General features: G+C 33.0%; 1 protein-coding gene and 1 long non-coding RNA gene across 3 annotated transcripts in view; one reads left to right on the top strand and one right to left on the bottom strand.

Moving 5' to 3' along the window:
- LOC111638637 (cAMP-dependent protein kinase type II regulatory subunit-like) overlaps window positions 1–19,703 on the top strand; it is a 41,020-nt gene that overhangs the window by 10,854 nt on the left and 10,463 nt on the right. For both annotated transcript variants that reach the window (XM_023384386.1, XM_023384387.1), the window contains exons 3-4: window positions 15,393–15,445; window positions 15,532–15,615. In XM_023384386.1, coding sequence (XP_023240154.1) covers window positions 15,393–15,445; window positions 15,532–15,615 — 137 coding nt within the window. The remainder of the gene's footprint in view (window positions 1–15,392; window positions 15,446–15,531; window positions 15,616–19,703) is intronic.
- The window catches only part of LOC111638638, a 28,886-nt gene continuing 12,567 nt past the window's right edge, over window positions 3,385–19,703 (bottom strand). Inside the window, exon 3 of the long non-coding RNA XR_002758905.1 lies at window positions 3,385–3,520. This is a non-coding gene — a long non-coding RNA (uncharacterized LOC111638638). The remainder of the gene's footprint in view (window positions 3,521–19,703) is intronic.

The following is a 19,703-nucleotide window of genomic DNA, read 5'->3' as shown; positions in this document are numbered from 1 at the left end:
TTGCCAATAAATCAAGCAGGATTTGCCAACTAATCAGGTCACTTTCGACTTCTGAACATTAAAAGAGAGGTAACCAGCAAAATCTGTTAGAAATTGTTTGACTGTTGATAATAGATATGAAATATAATATCAAATTTAAATTATTAACGAAGGAATTTGGGAAATCCCTGTTTTCTCAAGTGTTAGCAAAATGTGCTATAACAAAGCAGCATTTAAAGATGTAATGTTAGCTGGTATCTTAATACCTGTTTAGAGTCCAATTGTAGAGGTAAAATGGAAAGCCTAAGGCTACTTAAAAATACAGAAGCTTTTCAACATTCATTTTGATGCTTGCCACAGAGTGGTGGTGTTTGTACAAGTTAGTACAAACACCACCACTCTGTGGCAAGCATCAAAGGGATGAGGTATTGAAAATAAAAAGCATTGTTTAAATTAGTGCTGCAAAATGCATCAGACTATAACAGGATGATACATTTTCTGTATACTTAATATTAGATTTGTATTATATGTTACATTTTTAGCGGTATGACTAAAGTCAATACACGAGGCAGAATTGGTGTGGCTTTGATTCTACCTAGTTGCAATGTCCACCTCGACCTCGTGTCCTGTGTCTTTTGTTCCGTCTGTGAGGATTAACCGAGACCCTGATCCGGGTGAATAATTTACTTTATTTGGATCGGTTACGCAATATTTACAGTAGTACCGAGATATAATACAAATCCAAGATCGACGATGCTGTCGACTCCAAAAGGTCAGCATAGAATGAAAAAGTGTCTCTCTCTGTTGGAGTCCAGGAGTAAAAGTGAGGTCATAGGGCAAAGGTTACATGGTGGTACCCTCTGCCCTACACATTGTTGTGACCTTACAGCTTATAATTGTAGACAAGGCTGAACTTGTAGCCCTAAGCTTGAACATGTAAGATGCTCTTCTCCTCCACCAAATAATTAGTGTAAAAGTAGGAGGCATTAAGTTTTAGGCTAATAACTTATGGCTGTAATCTGCAGCTTGTTTGGGCTTGTGCAAATCCAGCCCCAATTGTACATTTACTGTAAACCACTTTAAAATATTAGCTTCAAGTTTCCAGTATCATAAAATTTTGTTTTATTTCCTTGCCATCCACTTAAGTTAATATTTATAGATTCAGCTACAAATATTGCCAGGATATCCTGTTACACATTAGAATACTCATTTTAATGACTTAAAAATATTTTCTTTTTATCTCTTCAGATATTTCATGTACTAAAGAGATTCAGAAACAATTTTATTCATTTATATTTATTTGTATTTTAGAATAAATAATAAAATATTTATTTTATAACAAATTTTTTATCATGAAGCTATTTGTTCTTATCTTTAAATTATTAAGCACTCTGTTACAATAGTAATGGAGGTTTTTAACAAAAATTGTAACAAAAACAGAAGAGAGTTATTAAACAATGATATATATATATATAAAATATTTGAAATTTTGAAGATATGAAACTTAGATGGCAAAATCATTCTTACTTGGTCCGAGGGACATTACCTCATTTTTTGCTAAATTATAAAATTTTTATTTTATTTTATAAATTAATTGATTAATGATATTTTAGAACTCTATTTAATAATAAAATAAATAACTCTTTCTGAATTGATGTAAGAGTAATTTTTGTAAAAGGATCAAAAAATTTGCTGCCATTATTGAAAAATTTTAAATATACATTATATTTAAATATAATTTTTATATATAACATTCAGTTTTAATATAGAATGCAATTTTAATAATTAAATAAGTAGATATATGGAATTTATTCAAGAAATGAGGTAACATCTTGCAAACCAGGTATATGCAAATTTACATTCTATGAAAAATTGCAATTACAAAAGATGTACTTCTACTTTAAATATAATACATAATAATTATTTTACAGATATTTGTTTCTATTTTTGTTATAGATTATCTGGTAGACATGCATACATTGCTTTACAAAATTTTCTACATACTATAGTAAAGCAACATAATAATTTAGAGAGGAAAACCAATAGTAACAAGATAAAAAACATCTCACTCAGTATAAAGTAAATAATTTATTAAGAAGAAAAAATATATTTCCTTTAGGACTATACATATAAATTGAGTCCGTCTTCATTTGTCCTTTCACACGCTTGGCAGAGGCAATAACCAATTTACGGCGATACCGACCTTTTATTTGAGGCTACATGTTCGCCGTCCAATGTAAATGAGTTGAAAAGTCCTCTAGCGGTGGCCAGTACTATTATTAAATAAATAAATATATTAAAAATAAATTGCCAGGACGAATTCACAAGAAAGGTATAGTCCTAAAGGAAATATATTTTTTCTTGTGAATTCGTCCTGGCAATTTACTTTTAATATAAATAATTTATTGTTTACTAAGAATAAAATCAATAAATTCATAATTTATTTTTAAGATAATTACATAAATATTGAAGAATCCTTCACTTATACGTGCTTGAAGATATATTTGCAAAAATGTCTTTAGGCTCTGTATACTATATACTGTATATAACTTTATATATTTTCATTAAAGCATATTATTTTATATAAACATTAATACATTATATTATAGAATAGGTTTGAAATTGCTATTTATAGATATTAAAGCCAACTATCACAAAAAATATGTAGTTATTATTGATTTTTCTAAGTGCTGCAGACATAGGGATGGATTATGAACCTCAATAAATCAAAATATAAATTATGTAGCATGCAATAAAACCTCAATTGAACGTTAATGTTTAAGACAAACGAGTGATGTGAATAAGAGAGACATTTTTTATTATTATTTTGTATTAAAGAGTATATTATTTGATTATGTGTAAACATAATTAACGAATATGTGTATGATTATATGGTAAAAGAATTTATAGTTTTTGATGTTAAGATGCAATAATTGATTTGATGGAAAATTAGGATAAAAAAAAACAAAATCGAGACAATATGGTAGCATATATTGCAAAGTATCTCCGTTTTGTATTAGTCTTTTAATTAATATGCAACAAGTATTTGAAGTCTTTTTAGAGATTTTAAAGATTTTTTTCTTTTGGAATTTTAATGCATACAATTATATAATGTAGTACATGAAACGAAAATTAAGAAATAAGTAAGTTTTTATAATTTTTTTGAAATTTTAATGCATTCATGCTATATTTTTATATTACAGAATTAAAAAACAATCATTGAATTTATAGATAATCAATAGAAAAATAATAGTTTCAATACAATATTTTATTATTTTTATTTTATTTTCAGAAATTAAAATAAATTATTTCAATAATTTGAAATGATTAAATTTATTTAATTGAATGCAATTACTTTTTTTATTGATTAGAATATAATCATTTTAATTTAATAANTATAAATTGAGTCCGTCTTCATTTGTCCTTTCACACGCTTGGCAGAGGCAATAACCAATTTACGGCGATACCGACCTTTTATTTGAGGCTACATGTTCGCCGTCCAATGTAAATGAGTTGAAAAGTCCTCTAGCGGTGGCCAGTACTATTATTAAATAAATAAATATATTAAAAATAAATTGCCAGGACGAATTCACAAGAAAGGTATAGTCCTAAAGGAAATATATTTTTTCTTGTGAATTCGTCCTGGCAATTTACTTTTAATATAAATAATTTATTGTTTACTAAGAATAAAATCAATAAATTCATAATTTATTTTTAAGATAATTACATAAATATTGAAGAATCCTTCACTTATACGTGCTTGAAGATATATTTGCAAAAATGTCTTTAGGCTCTGTATACTATATACTGTATATAACTTTATATATTTTCATTAAAGCATATTATTTTATATAAACATTAATACATTATATTATAGAATAGGTTTGAAATTGCTATTTATAGATATTAAAGCCAACTATCACAAAAAATATGTAGTTATTATTGATTTTTCTAAGTGCTGCAGACATAGGGATGGATTATGAACCTCAATAAATCAAAATATAAATTATGTAGCATGCAATAAAACCTCAATTGAACGTTAATGTTTAAGACAAACGAGTGATGTGAATAAGAGAGACATTTTTTATTATTATTTTGTATTAAAGAGTATATTATTTGATTATGTGTAAACATAATTAACGAATATGTGTATGATTATATGGTAAAAGAATTTATAGTTTTTGATGTTAAGATGCAATAATTGATTTGATGGAAAATTAGGATAAAAAAAAACAAAATCGAGACAATATGGTAGCATATATTGCAAAGTATCTCCGTTTTGTATTAGTCTTTTAATTAATATGCAACAAGTATTTGAAGTCTTTTTAGAGATTTTAAAGATTTTTTTCTTTTGGAATTTTAATGCATACAATTATATAATGTAGTACATGAAACGAAAATTAAGAAATAANAGTAAGAAAGTATATATTTTTTTATTTTGGGGGGTCTCCAGAACCAATTAATCAAATTCCCATAGAAACCTATGGTAAATCGATAATCGGTTAACGAACAATTCGGATAGCGAACAAAGTCTTGGAACGGATTATGTTCGTTAACCGATCACTCACTGTATATACTTTTTTGTTAGTTTTTTCAGTATCTCACCATCAAGATAAATTAATGAAACTTTGCAGATGGACAGATAAAACATTGTACTCTTGGACAGTATTATTCAGCTTGTTACAGATTCCACTAGGAGGTGCAAAAATTCAAACAATTCTTGTTTGGTTGGTTCACATAGTAAACATACATGTAAAAATCTTTAAAAAATAATGGATAGAGTCCTTATGTAAATGTAACACACAGTTTTTATTTGACCAACATCAGTGAAGGCTTTTTCAAGATATTCAGGAAAACCTGCAAAAAGTTTTTGAATTTTTGTGCTACAGCGCATGCAAGTCTGAAGCTGAAATTTGGTGTGGAGTAGTTTGGTGCTATGGCCAACCCACCAGAAAAGTTTTGACCTAACTGCAGATTAGGTGGAAACACCTTAGGCCATAGTAATGCCCTTTGGATGAGTTTCATCCAATAGTTCTTTCTACACAAAGCTTTAAACACCTCCTATTTAATTATGTTCACCCTGTATATAAAAACCATTACTGTTTATGTAAAGTATTATTATACTGTATATTACAATACAAAAAATGAGACTGTCACAAAGTGACACAAAATGTAGGAATTGAACCAATAAATTATCAGAGAGGCCTTACTACAATATATGAAAATACATGAATTGGAAAATAACAATGAGAATAAATATTATCTATATTCACTGTACGTTAAATTTTATTTTTATTTAATCTCTCAAGTAAAATTAAATAAACACCAATGAGAATGATGTCTCTCTTCGTAACTTATCCTAATTATTTTTGTCATGTTGTCAGTAGTTGTAACATTAAATTTTTTATTGTTTATTTTCTATTACCTTTTATAATAGACAAATTATCTAAAACTTTCCTGATTTATATTTTATAATATATTTAAATATCTCTAGAAACTTTCTAAATTAAAATTTAGGCTAAATTCTATTGGGAAGTAGGCTAAATTTGAACTAATTGGTTATCCCAGAGTATCCCTTAATTTGGAATAATAAATTTTTGCTGCCAAAATTAAATTCTGTTGATTTTAATTTTTAAGCTAAGAGTTTTTCTTTTTTTAACAATTCTCGCTTATTTGAGTTGTGAAAACATTACTATTATCTGCTTGTTTTCTAATCTTCCTTTTTCGTTACATTTACAAAGGCTCTCAAAAACATCAAGAAAATTTCAAATTTCTTATATATCTATTAGGATTCACAGATAGATATATAAGAAATTTGAAATTTTCTTGTCAGCGTATGTGTAACTAGATATTCTAATTGCCACAAAGAGCAAGGTACAGTACCCATACAGGCAGACCTAGTATCCTATGGAAAACTGAATACAGTGGGTGATTGGTTAACGAACAGATTGCATAACGAACAAATTGGATAACGAACACTTTCGCGAAAGATTTTTATGTTCGGACAACGAACACATGATCGGATAACGAACACCCCACAGANCAGTAGTTGTAACATTAAATTTTTTATTGTTTATTTTCTATTATTATTATTTATATAGTTTTCCATATTAATCTATACATAAAATGCAAGATTTAAATACATTTTTTTCAAATCATTCATTCATTAAATAACATATTAATATATTTGCAGCTGTATTTTAGTAGTAATTATGATCTTATACTTATGGAAAGTTGGATCTTTGAGTCAATGATTGATATCTTAAATTACATCAAATCTTACAATTATAATTCCTTATTATTTTATCATCTGGATAGACAAGGTAAAGGCATTACAATTATTTATAGGAATACTCTTTCAATTATTAAAATCTTTGAATTTTAAGATATCATAGGTTTTGAAAAGCCAAAACATTGCTTTTTGATTATTGTAATTGATGCTTCCCACCAATCAAGAAAATTAATATTTGAACATTTTACCCTGATTCTTGATGCAATAAGGGAGATGTAGTGTCTATAAACTGAAGTATTAAAGAGATTTTAACTTAATATTCAATGGCATCAGAAACTTGCCTCTTTATTTGAATTGGATTTAGCCAAAATATATTTTTTAAAAAAATATTTTGAAGTCACCTAAGAATAAAACCACACCTTTTTCTATAGATGATTAAAACTGTTTAATACCATATTAATACCATATGTTACAAATATTTTCACCCACTTTACACTGGCCTTCCTCAGTTATTAGAAAAACAAATAAAAAATTTGAAAAAAATAAACTTTTAGAATGCAAACAAATGTGAGAACCCAAACTTTTACAAAAATTGGTCTTCAGTTTTATCATATCTATTTTGACAACTAATGTTGTTGAGTATCCTTTACTATCTGAGAACTTCTCAGTTCACATGTTCTTGACAGTGAAAGTGATACTTTCCCTATGATTCGTTGACTTCCTGGCCGTGTGTTACCGATTTTAATATCAGAATTGATGGCCAAATGAGGCAGTCATTGTCAGTTCCTCCAGGAGTGAAAGCCATCGCCAATTTCTCTAACTTTTTAGTTGTGTCAGTGCCCAATTCTACTCAACTAGATATTTCACCCTTGGACACCTCATCACCTACAATTACATCTTCAAAGATGAACTATCTGTGATTCAGAACTTTCCTGAATGTTCCTGAGCGAGATAACCTCAAGACCCTAGTCACCCTAGTCACAACGAGACCCTAGTTAAGGAGCATCACCTTGTGGACACCATCAACCCCAGGTATTTATTGACTCACAATCAATTGTAAGTTCTTTCTCTCATGACCACTCCCATTGAATAGGTCAGCTAATCTGATATATTATATGTATCATGTAACCTTTTCTTGGCTTTTAAAGTTATTTGGTTTTTAAACCTAGTATCTGAGTGCATTACTTCTGTCACGCTGTCTCACAGTCCTCCATTTGGAATCCGATTACCCATACACATGGCTGCTCACACGACCTGCTTCCAAACAAAAATAAATTCACCATCACGGCTTCCATGTCAAATGAGACACAGTGGTGTCAGTCTGATGAAGCATCAAAGAGGTGCCAACCCTCTGGTCTCACAAATTTCCAAATACTGTATACATAAATTTGAGTATTCAAAAGGTGTTTCAAACATATGTAAGTCAAACAGAATATTAATTAAATAAAGTAAAGATTAGAAATCAATAAATTTAATCATTAAAAATTAAAAAATAATTAAAATCAAAATAATACACAATGAGATAGATGACAACATGAAGTTATAGTTTTCCACATGCCAGAAATGGACTCTAGATCCATGGAATTGATGCATACTGTATAGCCTTTCTGGATGATTTGTATATCTTTAGAATCTCTAATGTCTTCAACACTATTAAATGATATGTCTGTCATGTAAGCTGTGCTTCTTATAACTTCTGGTTCTAATGCATAAGTAACCAATACAGTTCTTGGATGACCTTTTTTGAATATGTACTAGTGTTCCCTCACCTTCTCATGTAAAGACCATAATGTAGAGATGAGTAAGAAATTCCCTAACAATAATAAATTTAACAAGAAGGCTAGAAACAAACAGTATGTTTTAATATTTGACAAAAGGGTGCATTTTAGCATCAAAACAGTGTATAAAAAGGTTTCCCCAAAAAATTTTTTGGACTTTATGGCCCACTAGAGTTTTGCTATATTTAACACATTAATTACATTTCAGCTTCCTATCATTGTAGAATGATCAGTTAGGACCAGGGTAGTATTGATAGATGAGGTAAAAAGGCAACTGCCTTAGGCACCAAATTGAAAGTGATATTAAAAAGGTGTCATAATTTTTATAGAAATTAAGCACATTATTATTGTTCTTAGATTTGTCTCAGGAGCCAAAATAATTTGAAATGGTCCAAATGAAGACTTATTTTAAACACCGGAGAATAGTAATATAATTACCTCTTTCTAACCTGTTACCGGTTAGAAAGAGGTAATTATATTACTAATTACTAATACTACGCAATATAAAGTGGCACCATTTAAGGCTCTAATTAAGAGAGCACACACGCACTCTTCTACCGAGCCAGCCCTACAATCAGAGCTAGGATGTATACAAAGAATAGCCGATGAACACGGATACGGCAGACTCGTAAGCAAGTTATGGCATGAGTATCAAAACACAACTCAAGACCTTCCGCTAAGAGAAGAACGACAAGANATGTGTTTTCTGTAGTTTTTAGTAATTATGACCTGATCCTGTATGGCAATCATGAATCCTTCCATCTCTCCAAAGAGGCATCCCCGAGTTAACCAGCTGTTTGACGCAGTTTTGTCAACAAAATCCTGGCCCAGGTCATAAGGATGCCTGCCATGGAGTGACTTTTGAGCCTACAAATGCTTAATGGTGTCTATGCTTTTTATATGTTGTGTCGCGTCCGTACGATGTGAGTCTAAGTTTAATTAATGGTGTGTTATTTCTGTCTGCTAGAGTTACTGCTTTATGTAACTGTCACGTTTCTCATTTCTTGTAGAAAAACTCTCGCAATGACTGTATTTGTTTGTAGTGAAGGTTAACTATGCCAATCAGGCCACGTCCGCCATCTTTATGTGGAAGGGTTAATCCTTCTGTGGCAGATTTAGGATGATGATGTTTATGCTTAGTAAGTGTTGTTCTTGTTTTCCTTTGGAGATGCTCAAGATCTGTGTGGGTCCAATGTATAACTCCAAAAGAGTATATGAGTACTGGGATGACATATGTGTTTATTGCTTTAACTGTGTGTTTTGCATTTAACTGTGTTCGGAGGATAGCATTTAATCTACTTTGGTATTTCTGGTGTAGTAAACACTAGTATTGTGTTGTATTCCAAAGACACATGGCAAGTTTTCCATCAAATATGTTTATTAGTTGAGTCGATATTTGATGGAAAACTTGCCATGTGTCTTTGGAATACAACACAATACTAGTGTTTACTATGCCAGAATTATAAAATAGGACACAATTTCAAAAAACAAATCTACTTTTTTATTCTTTAATTAATCTTTGCTTTATTTGTTTATGTTCTGTTGGAATCCTAAATACTTGTAGAACTCGTCCTCTACCATGGATTCAATAACGTCTCCATTTCCAAGTGCAAAATTTTCTTTCTTCAGGATTCTTTTTTCTATGTGAAGTGTTTTGCATTTGTCTAAGCCAGACTCCATTTGTATGTCCTTGGTGTATGAATGTGTGATTTGTAGGGGCTGCTGAAATTGTTTCTTTGTGGATGCATAAAGTTTTATGTCGTCCATGTACATGAGATGTGACAGCATAAACTGTGTTGTTTTTTCATGTCTGATATTGTAGCCATATTGCGTGTTGTTTAACATGTTGGATAATGGATTCAGGGCTAGGCAGAACCAGAGAGGACTCAAGGAATCTCCTTGAAAAATTCCTCTCATAATAAATATTTGGTTTGTTTGTATGGAAGTGTTACTAACCCTGAGATGTAGTGTTGTTCTCCAGTGCTGCATAGTGTTTTGGAAGAATGCAATGAGTGATGGATGTATTTTGTACATGTGTAGAATATATAGCAGCCAACTGTGTGGAATGCTGTTGAATGCTTTTCTGTAGTCTATATATGCCATGTGTATGTATGTTTCTGTGTTGTTTGTGTGCTTGCCATAGAATGACTGAATCTATAAGTAACTGTTTTTTGCATCCCCTGTGATTTCTACGGCAACCTTTTTGTTGTTCTGTAAGAATGTTGTGTTCTTCAACATGTTTGTATATTTTGTTTGTGATACAGGATGTCAATAATTTGTAGAGTGTTGGAAGACATGTAATTGGGCTGTGGTGGTGGTGTTTTTAGGTTTCATGTAGGTGATGCCTTGAGTAAGAAATTTTGGCATGCTTGTGGGTTGATGATGATGTGTGTTAGATGTTTAGCTAGTTCCTGGTGCAGTGATGTAAATTTTTTATACCAGAAATTGTGAATGTTGTCTACACCAGGTGTCTTCCAGTTGTGTGTTCTGTTAACAGTGTAGCGGATGTCATGTACGTTTATTTCAGCACAGGGCATAGTTGGTATTTTGTTCAAGTTTCTGTTCTCCTCCTCGATCAAGCCTGCATCAGCATTGTGTGTAACAGCACTGGACCAAAGAGAAGACCAACAAGTTGCGAGTTCTTCTTCTGTTGGTGTGCCAATGTGTTGTGTATCAGTATTTGTTTTGGTACTAATTTGTCTGTAAAAGTTTTTTTCGTTGTGTGTAAATAACTTATTTGTTGTTTTCATAATGTACAGGTACATGTTTTCTATCGTTTGAGTCTACATGCTTTGGCTGCAAGTTTCTGTTTTAGTGTATCAATGTATTCTGTAATGTGTGTGTTGTGATATTCATGTTTTGTGTGTGTTTTGATTTTCTTGAAAATGTTTTTGAGTTGTTTCTTTAATTTGGGTGTTATGTTGTTTTTAGTGTATTGTGTCAGCATGCCTAATTATTGTCTAATGTCAGTTATTTGTGTTTCTATTCTCCTCTGCCAGGCAGGCTTGTGATAGAATTGTGTTTTGTGTGTATCTGTCTGTGATTGTATTTTTAGTCCATGGTGTGTCACTACTGTGACTGCCCCAGCATAAACTAATGTATGAATGTCCGAGAGTGTAGAAATTAAATGGATGTAGTGTGGTTTCCTTTGGAGTTGCTCAAGATCTGTGAGTCCAATGCATAATGTCAAAAGAGTGAGTACTGGGATGACATATGTGTTTATTGCTTTAACTGTGTGTTTTGCATTTAACTGTGTTCTGAGGATAGCATTTAACCTGCTTTGGTAGTGTAGAAGACAAATAATGGATTACAAAGAAGTAACAATAAAAAACAGGGTTTTATTTAGTTACTTTTCTCGTGGTCCTTCTTACACCTGGTTCTTTTTTTTTTTTGGATCCCAAACTATGGTAACCATATATTTTCAACACAGTCCGATATATTCTTTATATTTTCACAAGGTGGGAGACATGTTCACGACAATACAAGGTTTTCTTTGAGAGATATCTCCACAATATTACGACTAACTTAAACTACCTTAACCTAACTTACTAAAGAACAAAAGTGAAAAATAAGATATATGAAGGGATAAGACAAGTATAAAGGAAAGATTGGTGGGGGTACCTGGGTAATTTGCCAGTCTCCAATCTTCTCTATGTTGGTTCCGTTTCTTGAGAATTCAAAGTGTTCTCAAAGCCCTTAATCTGGGTGTCCGCCTAATTTGTCCGTTCTCAGACAACTTCAAGTCTCTCCTTTGTCCCACTCGGCGGCAAACTTTGACTTGTTCTTTTCTCCGTCTGCTCTCCTCAGACGCTGACCCAAAAGTGTCCTTTTTGTTTCCTGACGCCCTCAAGGCTTCTTAGTATCCCTTTGTTTTCTCCCTTCGTCCTTGGACAAAGGTTGTCCCCCACCCGTAGAGAAAGAATAGGTTAGAAAGTTCTAAAAACAGACGTGAAAGACAAAAGATTTAAACAAAATAAACTTATATCTAACCCCTATGTACATAGACATGGCATACTGCCACACTACTTTGGTATTTCTGGCGAGTGTAAATCAGCGAGTGTTTGCATAATTTAGTGTTTTTCCTACTACGTTTGACATGTTAATTTTTGGTATTCGTGATCTTTGTGTGGGATCTGTACCTGTATATTTAGTGAGTGTTTCCTGAAATATAAGTGAGAGTGTATTAACTAATTCTATGTCTATGTTATTAGTGATGGATGAGGAAGTGTCTGTAGTATCATTAATGGTAGTTGTTGTATGTGTGCTATTATCAATGCTTGTTGCTGGATTATCCTGACAGGTTAAGTGATCTTCATTAATAATGTTAAATGTTTCTGTCTGTTGATGTATTTGATCAGCAACCTGTTGTTTGATAAGTTCAAGTATTGTTTGTGGAAGAAGGTTGTTGTGTATAATTGTTCTTTTTTGATCAACAACCCTTTGTTCGGTGACAGTGAGGTGAGGATATTGTTGTGTGAATCTATGATGTAATAGCTGTCTGTATGCTGTCATGTTTGTTTCGAGTTTTGTGATGGTGTAGTAAGTACGGATGATAAACTCGTTCATTTCTGTTGTCCATTTCATCCATTGACGTGGTTTTCCAGCCTTTGTGGTCTGTGGATGCATTGCCACAGAAACACCAAGGCTAGGTTGATTCCTCACATCTGTTGAGGGNTTTAATATTTTTTGATTTAAATCAAAGAATAAAAGTGTACAGGATTCAATCAATCTTGACGACATCTTACAATTTATGCAATTGTTTAAGATGTCCTTTATTTTGATGAAGGATTTAAGATAAATTATTTATTTTGTAGGATAATTTTTGAATCTTTCTGCCTTGAGGACACGAATATGGTTTTGCAATCAGATCGTGGTTGTCAGCTATGATTGTTGTATAGTTTTTTGTATATTTTTATTTGAATTAGTTTTAAGTTCCTTCCTATCTCTTTGTTCAAAAAATTATTTCTAGAACATTCTCTCTTAACCCTTCTCCCTTGGGGGTAAGACTACTAATTCCTGGAACATAGGAAAACAAAAGTGTGTGTGAAACCTGGAGGCAAAACAGCCAAAGTGAAGTCAGTCTTGGGGATGGATCTCTAAGAGAAAGGCACGGAGAAGGCAGTGCTCCCGAATGCGGGAAACAGAGTGAAGAAAATTCATCATAAAGAAGAGGAGTAAAACAACAAGGGACTGCAAGGGGCTGAGGGATCAGAGAAAGAAGTCAGAGAGCAGTGAACGTTCAGTAGAATATCAAAACCAGTAAGAGATAAAGAGGTCTGCGGCAAAAAGATTAAAAGAAATTAAGGGATAAAAAACTTGAGCACAGTGTCTTATCCTAGGATGCATCGACACAAAAACCCCGGGTATTTTCTGATCTTTTTTTAATCACTTGGTCCTTCATTCTTAATTCCCATCTTTTCTATTTTCTTTAGTGGTAAAGTAGTTTGTAAGTTAGTTGTAAGTTAGAGTTAGTTAGATTGTCCCATGTTTATGTGTCGTGTGTTAAGAGAATTTTTGATGGTTGGATAAAGAAATTGTTCAATGCCTGTGCATCTGAAATAATCTGAGGTCAACAAAAACTTGGGATCTATATAAACAAAAGAACCGGTTCATTGAGATAAAAAATAAAATACATTGTGTTACAGATCTTTATTAAAGTTTATTTTATTGTACGATTCTGCTCGCGGAATCCAATACATCTCATTTATGAACATCACAAGATATGTTAATGGCTAGGTAATCAAGGCATAGAAAAGGTGACAGTCTGCTACTCTGGTGTCGTTTGGTTTGAATCTGTCCATGAAAAATTCCATATCGTTTGACTTAGTATGTTCCATTTCCTTATTAACCAAGTTGCCTCCTTGTGGGGTCTGATAATGTTAGAACTACTTGTTTAACAACTCAACTATAAATGCTCATGAGAGAAGCATAAGATTTAGTCCATTTTTAAAGGGAGAAAAACCCTGTTTTTTCTTCTCTTCTCTTTTTGTGCAGTCTGTGAAGTTTGCAACTGCTTTATGATGTGTGTAAGATAAATTAATAAAATTTTGTTAACGGAAGATGTGCTGGTATGTATATTTTTCAATTTATTAAGCTCTGTGAGAGGACAAATTATCTTTAATCAAAATTAAAGTTAATGGTAAAACTCTTAATAGGTTATACCAATGGTTGGCATGGAAAAAAGTCCTCTTAGTGACAACAGAGTAGACAGAGTTTTAAAAAATTTATATCTGGTAGGGACTGATGTATTCAGTAGACTGTGAGAAAAATTCTTGAGGTTTCCAATCTGAGCTTGAATTTCCCACAGCAACAGATCGATTGCTATACTGCCGCAGCCATGTGGTTGTGCATTTTTGGATCTATGGGTAAGACTGAAAATTTTCACTGTAGATTAAATAAATGTGCATAAACTGCATACCATGATAATTTTTTCTAAAACTTTCCATTTGTAGATGCAAGCCTTGCATTCACATTTTCAAACCTGTTGCACATAGAATAGTGATGGTGAAACATGGTATATGGCAAGATAGATGCCATATACCATGTATTAGATATTTGCCAAAATCTTGTCTTATATTGGAACAGTATTTTATTTACATACAGAGAAAAGCACCAAAAACACCTACTCCTAAGTAATAAGGAGTAGGGGGCCTGATATATGGGAGAGCTGCAATAAGGTCTAGGAGAGCTGCAATTTGGCCACTATGTATATAAAATCTTTTGAAATTCTATATAATTGAAATTCTTATATATTCAAAATGCTTTATCAGTACATTTAACTGAAATACCTCGACTTATGCTACCCTGACTTACACGCACCCGGAGTTACGCGATTTTCAAATCGCGTCAATTTGTCTTTTGCTTGAGTGCCACGCAACTCTTGATTACTCATTCCCCCCACACTATTGTTCAGTTTACATGTTCGGACGTGTCGTGCAGAATCGACTCATAGCTACAATTTATTTTGTGTTATTTATTTCTGTGTTTGTTATATCTACGGAGCCTTCAGAGACTCTATGTGGTGATTTCTTGTAACCGTGAACAAATCAAAAGAAGAGATAAGATTAACGAGAACATTTATTAGCTTACATACATCCAACTTAGATTTTACATGAATTGCGAAATTATACCCCGACTTACGCGAATTCAACTTACGCGGTTATTGCTCAGTCCCACCTATCCCGTAAGTTTGGGGTATCACTGTACATTCAATCAATCCATAATGCTTTCAAATTTAATTTTTGCTCAATACAAAATTTTCATGAATTGAAATTTGTTTCTTATAAAAAGATTTTAGAAAGGAAATTCTAATTTTTATAAATATTCAATATTAAAATGACAGTGCAAGAGAGCTTAGAATAAACTTCTGATATGCATAAATAATATCTTTTTTGTTTCTCTAGTGTTTGCAGAACAGTATAATCCTGAAGAGGATGACGATGATGAGACCGAAAAGGTTAAATTACATATATACATTTAAAATTCAAAATATTACATAATTTAATATTAAAATGAAGCTGTTACATGAATTGTAATTTACAGATTGTCCATCCAAAAACAGATGAGCAAAGACAGAGATTGGGAGAAGCAATCAAAGATATATTATTATTTCGTTCATTAGATCAGGTATTATTAGATATTTATAGTTTATTTAAAGTAAGTTTTTCTATTATAAATGCACATGAATATATGTAAAAGAGGTTTATACTCTGAGTTTTCCAAAACTATGTTTGAGATATTTATTTTCATTTCTGATGCAAGTGTAAGCAAATTAATGCAAATACTGTTTTCTGATACTTATTTTCTAAATAACTTAAATGTTGAGAAATAAATTCAACTTGTCAATGGTAGAGAAGATCCTTGCATTCTATTGTAAGAATAGAACCTGTGGCAATAACTTTTTGGATTATTATTTCTCTAAGCTTAAATATACATATTTCTGCTTTTCTGTTTGTCTCATTCTGTTTGGTTGGCACCTTCAGATGATTTTTGTTTGGCTTGCATAATGACAGGTGGAGATAAGGGATAAAGGCATGTATGACTACAGGAGAAGGAAAGTGAGGAAAGAAAAGAAAAAGGAAGAAAGAACTAGTTGGATAGAAATGACAAGAGGAGAAGGAAATGATGGGAAATGTATAAAGTTGTGATTAAGGATGAAAAGGAACCTGGATAAGAAAAATTTAATGAAACTGACTGCAAAGACTTATTGAAATGATGAAGGAAAGAGGAGACAAAATAGGTCTTTTGATTGATTTAATTAAAGTGCTTTTATCTCCACATGGGTAGCCTCTGGTTAGATCTGGATCTGATGGGAGGAAAGTATGATGTAGCAATGGGACGCAGTCTGGTTTTTAAGTAAATTTCTTTGTTTCTTTACAAAGATATATCAGTATGGTATGGAGGAGGGAACATGGAAAATCAACCCAAAATAAAAAGATTGGTAAGTTGAGTGTTAGGATGGGTAGTAGGGAAATGTGGTTAGAGGGGGACTGAAAGACCCAGAGGTTATACTGGAGCCTGTAGTTTCTCTCCACAGGGGAAAATCAACCCCTTTTTGCCAAAATTGTTCTGGTATTTTTGAAACCATGCCAGTAATCTTTGTAATTCAAACACAAATTATTTATTGTATTTATACAGACACTTGGCAAATCACAGAATTAAATTTTATTCAGTTGAATAAAATTTCAACTGAATAAAATTTAATTCTGTGATTTGCCAAGTGTCTGTATAAATACAATAAATAATTTGTGTTTAAATTACAAATATTGTTCTTTTATAATTCTATTCTATTAGTCCTTTTCTCAAATATTTTTCTTTTTATTTAGTTTTGAGAGAATTCAATGACAATCAATTGGTTATTCTGACTGGGTTATTGTGATTGCTTTGAAAATTATTGCAACTGGTGTATTAATTGTAGCATTTGTAAATTGCAACTTAATTTAATCATAATTGTTAAGTTGTAATCATATTTTCTGGGATATTGATCTCACATTTTATTGAATACCCTGTCACACTACAACCCAGTGTTGCCACCTTTCCAAAATTGCTGACCCAGAGATTTTAAAATTAGGATGTTATACTTAGAAATAAAAAACTTAATTTTTTTTATTGAGAGTAGAAAATAAATATTTTTTTATTACAAGGTAAACATGTACATGATATATTATTAAAGTAATACAATAATCACGTGTGGCATATCCAAAAATAATTAACAACAGTCTGATGTCAATATTAATTGCTTTAATATTAAAAAGTTTATATTAGTTGTTGAAAATCCATGAGGCATTGTAAAAGAATTGTTATGAAAATTGTAGCAAGGTTTTGTACAGTGGTGCCTCGTATAACATACTTAATCCGTTTCATATGCACGTCCATTAAGTGAAAAGTCCATTATACGAAATGCACTTTTCCATAGAAATACATGTTAAAACATCTAATTTGTTCCGCAGCATAAAATAACCATACTGTACCATTAAAAAAATGAAAAGGAGCAGTCACCAATTATGCTGGGTAGTCAGATATTGTGAGGAGGAGGTGGAGACTTCCTACAACACTTTTTTCACACATTCATACAGAGACACACTTTTTACACAATGCAGCAGGTCTCTTTTTATTGTTTTTTAATTGGAGTCAGATTCAGGAGAGACTACCAGGCCTTGCAGGGTCAACTCCTCTTGTTCCATCCTTTGTTCTTTGGCAGCTGGCTTCTTGAAAAATATGTCTAAGGTGATCTGTTTCTCTCTCTTCTTCAACACCTGTCAGAAATGACAGGCAAGGGTGTCATTGTAGAGATCATTAATCCTGTTGGCCTCAGCTGTGTTTGGATAGTGAGTGTTGGTAAACTCCTGAACCTCTCCCCATTTGACAAGGAAGTCATTGATGGCAGCAGTTGAAATTGGTTGATTGGATTGCTCCTCCTCTCCTCATCAGATGAAGCTTTCCTTTGAGCTTCATCATGTTCCTGGGCCAGAAGTGCTTGGAGCTCTTCAGTAGTCAGCTCTTCTTGGTATTCTTCAATGAGGTCCTCCACATCATCCACCTCCAACTCCAACTTTCAGGCCATTGAGTTGATCTCCTGCACCACTTCTGTATCCTCAGCTGGTTCTTCCTGAGTCCATTCAGGAACAAGCCCTCTTCCAGGCTGAATTGAGGGTCTTCTGCATGACTTATCCCCAGGCCTCCTGGATGAGTTTGATTTCCACAAGAACATCAAACTTCTCTTTCCAGAACTTTCGAACAGTCATGTCTCCACAAAGTTCACATTCTTCAAACACCTTCATGAAGAGAGCTCTGGTGTACAGTTTTTGAAGTTGGCAATGAAGTTGGCTGAAGGATGGCAGTGGTGATAGCAGATGCTGCACCTTGATGAAAGGATAGCTTTCTTCCAGGATTTCCTCCAGGTCTTTTGGGTGACCAGGGGCATTGTCCAGTATAAGCAGGGCTTTGAGCAGCAGCTCTTTGTCCAGCAGGTATTTCTTTACAGCAGGAGCAAAGGTTTCCAGGATACATTCCTTGAAGACAATCTGGGTCACCCAGGCTTTTTAGTTAGACTTCCAATGGACAGCAGGTTATGATTTTCAAGCAGTCCAATGGACTGCTTGAAAATCCTGGGATTTTCAGAATGGTAAACCAGCAGGGGTTTGATCTTCGGGTCCTCTGGCATTGGCTGCAAACAGGAGTGTCAGCCTGTCCTTCATGGGCTTGTGTCCAGGCAGTCTTTTCCTCCTTGGTAATGAAGGTTCTGTTGGGCATCTTGAAAAGACCAGTTTTGTCAGCATTAAAAACTTGTTGTGGGCGGTATCCTTCATTCTTGAGAAATTGTTGAAAATCAACAGAGAACTTCTCTACTTCTTCCTTGTCATTACTGCCAGCCTCACCATACATGGTAATGTTGTGAATTCCACACCTTTTCTTGAACCTAAAAAACCACCCTCTGCTGGCTTTAAACTCTTCTTCTTCATTACCACTGCTGCTGCTTGTTCCAAGAGTGTTTTTCTTCAACTTGTCATAGATTAGTTTGGCTTTTTGACAGATAACTTCTTGTGTAGAGATATCACCTCTCACCTGCCTGTCAGTGATCCAAACCATCAACAGTCTTTCCATTTTGTCATGGAGTGAAGACCTACACTTCACATGGAAGATCTTGGAGACTCTCTTAATAACCTTGGCTGACTTGATGGTGTTTTTCTTGCTTGAAATGGTGTTGATGATGGTCTTGCTGAGACCAAACTCTTTGACAAGGTCACACTGTTTTACCCCACTTCCACTCCTTCTGATGATTTCTTGCTTTGTTTCAATTGAAATCACCTTACTGTTTTTTTTGAAGCCATGATTTGAACACTTGAATAAATGTAAATACCCTGCACTGAGGTGATGCACGTAATAAACAAGAGAGCAAGCTGAATCCCAACGGGGGCTCTGTACTTCAGATATACTGATAATACAAGGTCTGTTCAAAAAGTATCGGACCTTTGGTCGGCAAAAATAAATTTATTGACTTTGAGGAACAAAACCCTAATCCCCTTCAAAGTAGTCTCCTTGGTAATGTATACACTTCTCCCAGCGTTTCTGCCATTGCTGGAAACACTGCTGGAACGCATCTTTTGGAATGGTTATCAGCCGGTCCGTCGCATTTCGCACGATGTCTTCTCTCGACTAAATTTGGGTTCCTTTTAGCGGCATTTTCAGCTTGAGAAATAGCCAAAGGTCACACG

This window comes from Centruroides sculpturatus, unplaced genomic scaffold, assembly GCF_000671375.1.
Source record: "Centruroides sculpturatus isolate CEXI.00-Female unplaced genomic scaffold, Cexi_2.0 scaffold854, whole genome shotgun sequence".
Taxonomy (NCBI): Eukaryota; Metazoa; Arthropoda; class Arachnida; order Scorpiones; family Buthidae; genus Centruroides; species Centruroides sculpturatus.
This window is presented reverse-complemented; position numbering and strand designations above follow the sequence as displayed.